General features: G+C 40.3%; 1 protein-coding gene across 5 annotated transcripts; it reads right to left on the bottom strand.

The window, feature by feature from the left end:
- Positions 1–82: 82 nt before the first annotated feature.
- ndufv3 (NADH:ubiquinone oxidoreductase subunit V3) lies at positions 83–5,307 on the bottom strand. 5 transcript variants are annotated; one of them, XR_002203258.2, is made up of 5 exons: positions 5,150–5,307; positions 3,892–4,003; positions 2,200–3,417; positions 1,062–1,139; positions 313–384 (listed from the first exon to the last, which is right to left on the bottom strand). XR_002203258.2 is itself a non-coding variant. In XM_020099690.2 (4 exons), the coding sequence occupies exons 1-4, from the start codon at positions 5,192–5,194 to the stop codon at positions 215–217; spliced, it is 1,545 nt and encodes a 514-aa protein (XP_019955249.2). In that variant the 5' UTR covers positions 5,195–5,307; the 3' UTR covers positions 83–214. The 5 variants fall into 5 exon arrangements, 4 of the variants coding, with proteins under 4 accessions (XP_019955249.2, XP_019955250.2, XP_019955251.2 ...); XM_020099690.2 differs by lacking the exon at positions 1,062–1,139 and having other exon boundaries at positions 83–384; XM_020099691.2 differs by lacking the exon at positions 1,062–1,139 and having other exon boundaries at positions 83–384; positions 2,200–3,414.
- Positions 5,308–11,763: the final 6,456 nt, after the last annotated feature.

Raw genomic sequence — 11,763 nt, 5'->3', positions numbered from 1 at the left:
AAGCGTTTGATCTTTTCTTATCGCTTTACACACCTACTCCTTTTTGTGAGTCAGAACAGAATCACACCAGGCAAAAGCAGACTTAATTTCCTATTTGTGAACTTTAATAATGTTAGATTTTTAACAGCCGAAGCTCAAGCTGTGACTGGTGGGGGATGACCTTATGGAAAAAACAGCATCACCAAAATATTGTGGTTTTTAGCTATACGCTCCTCTAGTGTCTGGGTGAGGGTCTGCCAGACGACGGCTGAGGGAGACGAAACTTTGCCATCTCTACATCCAGGTCAGCAAATGTGTAGGGGGTGTAGCAGTGGTGCTGGTAGTTTTTATAAGTGCTGTTGTCAAATGGCTCTTCAGGCTCAGGAGGTGCCGCTGCAGCAATCTCTGCGGGAGGAGGGGAAAAACAAAAGGGCATGTCAGAAGGTCTGGGGCAAAGATTGGTATCTATAGTCTTTCTGCTGTGTATTTTAACAGAAATAGCACAATGTTGGCCAAATGCAATCCTGGGTCTCATCTGTGTCCTTATCACTCTCCCTATATTTCAGGTAACAAAGGCCGTTATTAATATTTGATCTAGGCATATCTGATAATCAATAGAATTATAACAAAATGTAGTTTTCTTTTAAACTATTTTGAAAGGTTCTTAAAAGGACCACACATCAACAAATTCACACATTTTGACAAAGGTGATTTATAGTGGAGCATTTCCTATGGTGACAGGCTGCATTACCCCCAACAGAGTGTGGAGACACACTGGTGTGAAAACCCTTAAGGAATATGTTTGTGAGAGGAAAGCATGTGACCTTTAGAGAGTAAAGGAAGCCCACTAGAAAAAAAAAATAATACCAGAGACATGTAAGAAATAGATTAAGGACTAATCAATGTTTCATGAACAAGGCTTTGATGCTTTTGATTACTCATATGTGTAATGTCCCTTCAGTACCAAAACACTTATCCTAAATCAGTGTAGAAGACTTATCAGCATGCTATGACAGTAAGGTTAGAAACAATATATAAGAAAGAGGAAAGTGTCATACATATCAACAATCAGAGATAAATACCTTTAAAAACATTCATTAGTTGATGCAGTGCTTATCCCAAAGGCTTAAATGTGAGCAACATATTTGCTCACCTTATTCCTAGAAGCAGAATTACACAGCTGCTCAGAGAAAATGGTCAGAAAGGACTGTAGTCATAATATAGAGTCATATATTATTATATATATATATATATACAAATTCTCTTTTCAAAAAGTTCTAGGTGATTTGTGATCCTGCTTCCAGAAATACTTCATCTGACTCGAATCACTCCCAAATCTGCTCATCCAGGTGCTGTCAGGGAAAGGAGGCCATTTAACATGTCTTAACTATTACCACAGTATGACCATGTGCACTCTCTTACTCTTAGCAACAGCATTACCTGGCACAGTGGAACAAAACAACGGTGTTATTACCTGCAACCTTAACATTAACTCAGAACCCTTGTAACCAGGTATTAAATTTTGCAGAGGCTGTCCAGAGTCCTGTAACCCATTGTCCTTACAAACAGAACCAGTATCAACAGAAAATAGGCCAAAGTGAGAAATATATAAAAATGAACAAAATATGATTCATATTTTCTGGGAAGGATGATGGAAAATGTGAGCTGCAACTGGAATAAAGAAATATAGGCAATAGATTCCCAAATCACAAAAGGAGAGGAATTTAACAGAAACTTGAGTAAGGTTAGTGTCACAGTATGCAATAAGCAATGTCACTTTGACCATACATTGACAGCGACGGCATAGTTGTGCGGGTGGGTCAAAGATAAACAAGTCTAAATTACAATTGGCAAAATGCAAGCAAAGGCAATGTTAAAGAATAGCAAAATGCAGGAAACACAAAAAGGAGAGGAGGTGCCAAAGCCCAGCATGTACGGTTTAGATACATGCACACTACACCCACCTGACCACACAGTGAACAAATGCAATGAAAGTTTAGATTTCACAGTGATGCAGAAAAGGGCTGTTTAGAAGAGTTTAGGAATGATATTAAAAGAATCTGTGAAAGCAAAAGCAATGAACATCTGTGAGGAAGCTGATGCCTTACATTAACAATATACAATATGTTATGATGAGTAAAGAAAAGTTTGATTATCTCAATGATCCACAGAGAAGAGACAGAGAAGTAGAGATTTTGGGGGAAGGGTGGTGTAGTATACCCTCAGATGGTTCAACTGTGGCCTCTGCCTGCAGGTCTGCTTCTACAGCTTCAGCTATTACTGGAGCAGTGTCCATCAGCTCCTTGGGGCTTTCCACAGGAGCAGACACTTCAGCTGCAGTCTCAGCAGCAACTTGAGCAGCTTGAGCCTCTGAAGGCTCTGTAGTAGCTTCTTCAGGGGCTGCTTCAGCAGATTCTCCAAGGGCTTCAGCAGAGGCACAATCTGTAGTTTCAACAGGAGCATCAGATGGATTTTTTTCTGGATTTGTAGCCTCGGCCATAACTTCAGCTGGAGCTTCTACATGAGAACCAGGGTCAGCAGGTTGTGCAATGTCCTCTACCACTTGTGGAGCAGGGTTCAAAGCAGCCTCAGCTAAGACAGTGCTACTGACAGTGCCCTCTAGAGTGTCTTCTGCAGCAGTGCAGATCTCAGAAGCAGAATCTACCAACTCATTAGAATTGACAGCGGGTGTCTCCATGGTAGCTTGAGCTGCTTCTATGGAGGCTAAGACTGTTGGAGCAGTGTCATGATCAGCATTAACAGCAGGAGCAGAAAAATCTACATTTTCTTCTGAAATTTCCTTCTTATCTTCAATTGTGCCTTCCTTCATCTCTAATGTGACCATATGAACTTCTGCTTCTTCATTCATAGGTTCTGCCACAAGTGGTGGTGAGGTCTTGGTCTCAGTCCTCACTTCTGACTTCTCATCCCCAGAGCCAGTGTCAGAGTCAGAGTCAGAGTCAGAGTCGGAATCAGAGTCTGAGCTGGACAATGAGGATGAAGATATATCAGCTGCTGGATCAGAGGAAGGTGCAGTGTTTTGGACCCCATTATCTAAGGGAGAGGCTGCAGTGGGACTGTCAAATGGTTCTAGTGTTTTGCTAGCTGCACTGACCAGGGGCTCAGCTGTTGTGCCAACTACAGATGGAGGAGTGTCATCAACAACCTGAGCAACATCTGGGCTGGGAGCCGGATGTGAGTAAGCAGATGCAGCCTCTTCTGTCTGTGGCATAGCTACAGATGGATCACTGGCAACAGTGACAGGCAATGTAGGTGCGGCAGCAACTACTGCTTCTGTAGTGGCAGTGGAACTGGCCACTGGTTCAGCTACCTCTATAGACTGTGTGGGAAAAACCCAGGGCTGTGAAAATCTAACTGGGAAGGCAACTGCAGTCTTGTAGGCTAGTAGAGTTGCTCTCTCATCTGGTGTCTCTGCTGCTGAAGAAAATGGTAAATGGGACAAGAGTAGTTGATGTAAGTATTTACAGTGAAATTCCTTAGACTTCATTTTGCATCCAAATCTGCTTTCCTGGAATTTAATCGATTTATCAGAAAAGAAAATTTAAACATTACCGCAACACAATATAACAGACATACATACACTTGCAGTGCTTATTAACTTGTATATAGTTTCAGAGTATCTACATTCACAATTCAACACAATTAGAAACACTTTATTTAAAATCTTATTTAAACTGAATTATGGTGAGAATGGATGACTGGAAGAGATCATTTTTAGACCTTTCTCTGTGAAATAAAGTTACATGTTAAGCTTTAAATCGCAAACCATATATAGAAATATAGTATGTATCACTGTGGATAAAAAAGAAAAGATAGAATATAAATACACATTGTCAACCAGTTAGTAAAACGTACATTTGAAACAAGGGCAACAGAATGAAATGGTCTTACTCTTACTTGCAGCCTTGGTCTTTTTTGTTGGATTCGCTGTCTCTTCAGCCTGAGTGCAGAGCGCAGCAGCTGAGCCACTCCTCAGGACACCCAAGCTCTCCAACTGGAGACACTGCACAAGAGCTCTTTATGAGTACAAGCCAAAACACTGACATGTCATATGTACTCTTGTCTTATATCACATTCTGGAGCCTGATCATCAGATTGAATCGTTTATTTTATTTGACCTCGTTAACATGTTCATGTATATATTAATCTTGTCAACGTGTTCTGTTGAAATTGAATTTGTAGTAGTGTTTGGTAAGTAAACCTAAGATTGTCAACTGTATATATATATATATATATATATATATATTGTGAAGATAGAAAAGTAGCTAGTTTGTTTTTCTTGTATCTTGTTCTGTGGATACCTTGTAATATGGATGCTCAATAAAATATATTTTATTAGCCTCTCACACAGGAAGATGTTCTTAACCTCGTCTACAGAGCTTTGACTGCCCTGGTTGGTTAACCAAAGATGGAAACTGCATTTAGTTAAACACAGCAGCAGAAACAGAATTTGTAAAAAAAAAAAACCTGATTGAAATGAAGACAGTGACTCATTAGGCTAAGCGTTTGAGAAACTGTACTAAAATTAAATTAAAATTCTTTACTTTACACTTATAGTTTTAAAATATAATTCAATCCTGCATATAACATATAGCAATTGCAAACATCGTGAGCAATTATTTCTCAGAGACCATAGTATCCATTAGAACTGAGCTATTTCTCTGACCAACATTGCAAATCATTCAGTTATAGACACCTGAATTACTGGTAGTGTGATGCAAGTACCTTGCTAGTATTTCTAAAAAATTAATGATCTGTGTTGTTTCTTAAGAAAACTAACGCAATAATGTGTTACTATATAAATGCTTCATTTTAAAGGTCATATTTTCAGACCAGACTGAAACCACTACCACAGCACACTTGTGTCACCCTGGACAAAATGTCAAATAAATTAAAAGCAATGTGATGTATCGATACTAAGTTTCTGAATGATTATTTGTATAAATGTGATGGTGTTACGATGTGAATTGGGATACGATGTTTGTGTACAGATGCTAGCTGGTGACTCTGAAGCACGCAAACTTTTAAGGGTCCTGGGTCCGTATTTCGCCTGCGCCATCTTAAATAAACGCTATGCTGCTCTGTGTTCGTGTATGCTCTACAATTACGTTACATTAAAACGTCGGGGAAACAACTGGCTTGTTGTTACCTTGAAAGAACCCAGTCGACCTAATCGCAGCATGGATGTCGCCATTTTGTGTTCCCTGTGTTATGCTCCGGTGGGAAACTGAGGTAACCGAAGACTGTGGGGTAAACGCTACAGTTCTTCTTTTGGGTTTTATTTGGTGTTGGCAAACAACAATTTGATGCATTACCGCCGCCTGCTGGTATGGACGATGTCTTATAATTATATTATCTATTCTTTTGAGTTAAAAAAAACATATATTCTCTCATTTATATTTGTTATTCTAAGATAGTGAAATGATATTTGATAACGCTTTTTGAGTTGTCAAAATGATTTGCTCATATTTTGGATAGGGTACTATGACATGATGAACTCTTACCTCTTGCCCACAATAAGCACATTTTCATCATGTTTCCTTATTTGCAAAGTACTGTTTAGTCCTGTGTGTCCAAATCTGAGTCTTGATATTATTGTTACTTTGGTGTTTAGTGAAACCATAGTCCTTCGTGTCTTCAATCCCATTGCTTCTGCCACCTTTCCTTCAACCTCCCTCAATACCTAATTTGCGAAATCTTATTAATAATCCGTCTCTCCACATCATATCATATGTCTTATCTAAATCAAAGACAGCCACAACACTTTTTTTTGCCTTCCTAATTTCAAGTTGCAAGCATAAAGTTGGATCTATTTTATTTCTCCCTTTCCTGAAGCCACTCTCAGTTGGATGAATATCTTTTATTTTCTACATGATATGTTAACCTTTCATTTATTATTTTCTACATTATTTTGCAGATGTTTGATGTTAAAGAAATTTGTCTATAATTCTCTGGGTTTGCGCAATCTCTTCCCTGGTTTGCGTATTGGTACCACAGCAGCCTCTCTCCAACTTTGAGGCAGAAGTATCTGCCTGTTGCTGTTGTAAATCTTCATTCTCTTCTATCATAGTTTCTCTTCCTCTTTTCCCCTTTCACTAATGTTGTCTGAGCTATGAATTTAAACAAGAGTTTCTCCTCATCTTTCACTGCTATTATTTGATAGCATTTCATTTAATTTAAAACGGGATACCCATATTCTCGTTTAATCCCATTCATTCTTTTTATCAATCTCCATACTCTATTTCACTTATTTTGTCTCCCTTCCAAAGGAATTACAAAATTCCCCCCAAAATTCCTTATTTGTATTTTTTATAATACACACAAATAATTCAATATAATACATTTGCTTGCAGCTTTTTCAATAAGGTTCTGGGGTTCAGTCATCCAAAGGCATATCATCATCCTTAGTCACCACCCTAATCCAGTCACAAACCAGTTCATGACAACCGCCAAATCCTAAATCCAAAAATTGTATTCAAGGCCAAAGTATCTAAATTATTTTCCGATCCAACCGTTCCACAACACATAACTTCCTCCTCCAACCAATGGTTCCTCCTTTAATGGCGGGGTACAAACTGACGTCCAAGGTTCATGTCGCCAACTACTGCTTAGGAGTGTCTAATATCCCATTTTTCCACCATATCTAGCTCATATTTCTCAATCAGTTAATCAAATTGTATTTGTATAGCCCATATTCACAAATTACAATTTGTCTCATAGGGCTTAACAAGGTGTGACATCCTCTGTTCTTAACCCTCAACAATAGTAAAGAAAAACAAACAAAAAAAAAACATAGAAACCTCAGAGAGAGCCACATGTGAGGGATCCCTCTCCTAGGACTGACAGAAGTTCAATAGATGCAACGTGTAACGGAGAACGTCAGGTAAGGTGAATACGTAAATGATAGATTAATATATTGAGGAATTATTGGCAGTATCTGAGTAAACATATTGCATATCAACCAGTCTTGTTGTAATTATAGTCCACCATCAGCTGCCACCTCGATCATGGTCCACCACTACCATTAAATGCCAGCACAATACAGGAACCGCCATTACTATCACGATCACCCAGCACAATGCATGATCCGCCAGTATGATCATGATCTCTGATTCGTGATATTGGATATTGTTCTGTAGTTGGTTTCCTCCAAAAAGTTTGTCAATTGTCTACAAAGCCCACTCCATTTGCAGGACACCACCTTGACAGCCAGCGATTAAATGACAACATGTGGCTTAACATGTCATCGCTGGTTGTATTAGGAAGAGGTTCAGAGAAAACTATGGAGTCCAACATCATTTTTGCAAAAGCACACACCGACTCCACATTAACTTTAGTGAACTCTGACATAGGAACCCAGGAGTTGATCTTATTATATGATTACTATATTTATGTTTAGCTTTTGCCAACAGCTTCAGTTTGGACTCGCTGTTGCCTGCTCTTGCCACTGGCATGCAATTGACTATGGTGGTTGAGTGGAGAAAATCTGCTCTCTAGTTCACAGAGGGTGACCACCACCAGTGGCAGGAAAACAGGAAATGATGCAATACGCTTACTGTAGCATGTCAGCACGTCAATAGTTCTCTCCCCTAACAACGAGTGGCAGTAAGCCCCATTCTCTGGCATTTAAAGCATCTAAAAGGGATAGTTATCCGAAAATTCACTCATTATCTACTCACTACTATGCTGATGGAGGGGTGAGTGAAGTGTTTGAATCCACAAAACACTCTAAGAGTCTGAGGGGTAATTCACTCCACTTACGCCAACCTCCAGCTACTAACTGCAACAGTTCCCACTTCCCAACAAGAGTTCAACGGTTTGTTTTGCTCCTCCTGTGACGGGAGGCTTCTGAACCCTTTTTGACAAGTTGATGGTACTCAACAACAGACTTTGTTTGGCTGGGAGTTTCATTCGTCTTTCTTGCTCCAAGATGTCAGTGAGCATTATAAAAATGTTATTATGGCATCACCTGTATCTCCCCTGGGTCAAAGCTGTTTTGCACCCTGGTAAGATTTGTGCCATGGTTCCTCTTTCTCCACACAGCCCGCACAGGGGATCCTTTCATTTCAGTCCATGTTATTGCCCTGAGGAGCATTCCAAGCTGGATGGCAATCCCTCTTCTCCCCTTCTCCTCGAGATTTTTCCTGGATCAAGGTTCTCTCTCCCCGGGGGGAGTGGACTTTGACTGGTTTTGGAAATGTGTTGTCCTAGGCCTTGTCTTCGCAGACGGAGGTTGCCAATGCTGTCCCTAGTCTTTAGGAAATATTCTGCCTGGTTGATTGCAGTATTGGTGACCCACTTCCCCCCCAGACCTTGTCCTTATTCCTTCATCTTAAGAGTCCCGGTATGTCAAGTAGAGTCCGTATGTGTACCTTTTGTACAAACCAACACATGTAAAACTTGAAGGTACTCCCATACTTCATTTCAAGTCATTCAAAAGATGTTATAGGCACTTCGTACATAGTCCGGAGCCACATAAGTCTTGGAAGCAGGCCATGTTGATAAATCCAGCACTTGTAAATCCCAGAAAAGCCAGAGATGTCCATTTTTTAGCCACTCCTCAGTGTGATGTGCGCACATCACCTGAAAATTTACCTTGACAAGACTGTATTACTTTTCCTTCCAGGGAATGGCTCTCCCACCCATGACCTGACTATTACCAATGACAACTCTGTGGTAACCCCCACCCAGACTGCTAGGAACCTGGGTGTGACACTCGACAGTCAACTCTCCCTTACTGACAACTTTACTGCAACATCCCGCTCATGTAGATAAATGCTGCACAACATCAGGAGAATTTGTCCCCTTCTCACTCAAAAAAAGGCACTAATTCTGGCCCAAGCTCTGGTCATCTCACACCTAGTCTATTGCTCCTCCCTCACTCACACTACTCCTTCCTACTCCACCACTCCCTTAACTGGTTACCAGTGGCTGCCCGCATCCGTTTCAAAACACTGGTACTTGCATACCGTGCTGTGAACGGATCGGGTCCAGTCTATATCCAGGACATCGTCAAGCCTTATTCCCCAGTCTGTCTACTCCACTTTGCATCTGACAATCGGCTTGCTGCTCCCTCACTGCGAACTAGCCCCTCAACAAAATCATGACTGTTTGCTGTCCTGGCTCCTAAATGGTGGAACGAGCTCCCCATTAAAATCAGGACAGCAGAAAGTTTACATATCTTCCACCACAGACTAATGACACATCTCTTCCGACTACACCTTGGATAAAAAATAAAAATAAGATAAAACATTTTAGTTGCATTTATATGGCACTTACATGGAGGACTTGTCGTTATGCTTTTTTGAAGTAAATTGTACTTACTTGATTCTTGTTGTTCTGGGTTTGTACCCTCAGGGTGAACCCACTGTGCTGAGCTGAGACAATATTCCTCCCCATGCTGCAATGTCCTCCAGAACCCATGCTGCAGAAGTCTCCACAGCTGCGTCCACCTGATCAACCTGATCCCCGTGAGACCAAGCAATGGTTCCTGACTTCGCCTGTCTGTCCGGTCCCCGGGCCCCGGGCCCTTATGTGGTTCAGCTGTGTTCAATTATCCCTGCCTCCCTTGTGTATATAAGTCTTGGTGCTTCCCTTTATCTTTGTTAGATTGTCCTGTTTCCATGGTTCGTCTTGTTCATCTGAATCTATATACTTCCTTCCTAAACCCTACAGAAGAATGTTTCTCAGCATGCTGGTAAAAAATGCATGACAGATATAGTGTGTGATGATGTAGGAGTGGAATTAATTCAAGGCTGGATTGGGTATGCAAAATGATTCTCCCGCAAAATAAATGCCTGTGATGTAGATGATGTCAGGTGCTGCTGAGGCAGAATAAAAGATTGCATTCGATGCTTTCCAAACAATCAACCATGGATGACTAGGGATGTCAAGCATCTGCTTAGAGACAAACATGTCTGGCAACAGTGAATTGTACAGTGTTGCCAGATCCAAGCTGAAAAGAGCCATCAAGGATGCTGTTAACTACTTGCAGCCTGGCATCAATTCTAGCTCAGATGATGTCAGACCACAGCCCCAATATAAAATGCCACCAAGTGTCAGAGTCGTGTCTTTTTGACCCCTGTTTTGGCCCCTGACCAGCTAGAGGGCACTCAGAGACTTTGCAGATCAGCTGGCAGATGTGTTCAGGTGCTCAGAAAACTGCAATCAAAAGCTCTACGACTTTAGACCAGTGGCTGTCAGCTCCACTTTGATGAATTGCTTTGAGAGAAAGGCCCTCAATTTCATCAAAACTGCACTTCCTCCCACATCAACATCAATGCTTACAGAGTCAACATTTTAACTGAGGACACCATCAACACAGCTTTCCACACCGCACTGGCTGACCTGGAACAAAAGAGGACTTACATGAGGATGTTGTTCGTGGACTTCAGCTCATTGTTCATCAACAGCAGAATGGTAACCAAACTGCAAACCCCCGGGTCAGTCTGCACACATGTAGATGGATCAAGGACTTTTTAACAAATCAATGATTTGTAAATGATGTAATTTCGAGTCAAGTATGAATTTCGGGTGCTTGCAGACACTTGGATGACACCACAAGAGCAGTATGAAAGCATGTTCAGTTTTTTCTGTTGTTTTATTATTCTGAAGTATAAGTCGTCGGTTACTTTAATTGTTTTGGAATCGGCTGCAACAAAGTTTACCCCCAAGACTCCCAAAGTGTTTTGCAGACTTCACCCACCTCTCCATCAACATAGTGGTGAGTAGATGATGAGTGATTCAAAAAATTTTTGGTGAACTATCCCTTTAATCTGCACCAATTAAATCACTTTGTATAGGCTATACAGAAAATGCCAAATGTCTAGTCCAACATTACAAATTGATTTAAACATCATGGATTTGGTTATTACAGATCCCTATGGTGATTTGCCTCTTTTTTAGAGTAAGCTCCATTTTCCTTTCCTTTTCAATCAGAAGCTCTTATGCCACGCCAGCCAAAACCACCAAAATCGATCCCAAAAAAACATAATCAAATCATGTTAAACAAACCTATAATTGTTTCAATAATCACCAATTCTGGTTTGGTCAGAATAAACCCTTAGTTCCCTGCATTAGACTTAAAAGAGGGTCACTTTTACATTGACTCAGTAATTTTTTTCTCATAAAGAAATTAAGGAAAAAGGGATCTTACTTTTTAACAAAAAAGATCTACTCGCAGGGTGGCTTACATAAATTAAGTTTGGTTAGTAATTCAAGACACAATAACTGTCTATAACTTTGCACATTGTTTGTGCGAAGTAATCGTCAACATTGTCTCTCTTGTCTTGAAAATGCTTTCCTTAGTTGTCCAAAGTGGAAACCGCTTAAAGTAAACACAAATATAGTGATCAACTGTTTGTATGGATCAAAAAGCTTGGGACAGAATCATTCAGAAATAAATGCTGTTTAGATAATTTGGTTATGGTGATCAACTTATCTGCCTACAGTGTTGATTTTGTTTTTTTAAATACGTTTGGACCATAAAAAATGTTTTACAGGCTCTGTCAGTGATTCATGTGTGTAAACTGTGTCTCTATTATTTGCAGTGTGCACTGCCAACTGAATCGAACCAAACCGAGCAGTTTACAAATTCAGTTATTTTTACATAATGTAATGTAATATAATGTGTATAGGAACATATTTAAATATATAAAAAGCCCCATACACAAATGGCATTAGAAAAGAAACTGTATGTGAGTCTGGAGGTTTGACTTTTTAGCGACCTGTAACACCTTCCTGTGAGGGCAGCAGTTCAAACAG

This window comes from Paralichthys olivaceus, chromosome 10 (assembly GCF_024713975.1).
Source record: "Paralichthys olivaceus isolate ysfri-2021 chromosome 10, ASM2471397v2, whole genome shotgun sequence".
Lineage (NCBI taxonomy): Eukaryota > Metazoa > Chordata > Actinopteri > Pleuronectiformes > Paralichthyidae > Paralichthys > Paralichthys olivaceus.
Note: the sequence above shows the minus strand (reverse complement) of the source record. Positions and strands in the feature narration are given on the sequence as shown.

Excerpts from the sequence above, each read along its gene's own strand:
- ndufv3 (XM_020099690.2), bottom strand. The coding sequence starts at position 5,194 with ATGGCGACATCCATGCTGCGATTAGGTCGACTGGGTTCTTTCAAG. Across the intron at positions 4,004-5,149 it reads GTCGACTGGGTTCTTTCAAG|TGTCTCCAGTTGGAGAGCTT; the intron begins GTAACAACAAGC and ends GCTCTTGTGCAG. Across the intron at positions 3,418-3,891 it reads GACCAAGGCTGCAAGTAAGA|CAGCAGAGACACCAGATGAG; the intron begins GTAAGACCATTT and ends CATTTTCTTCAG.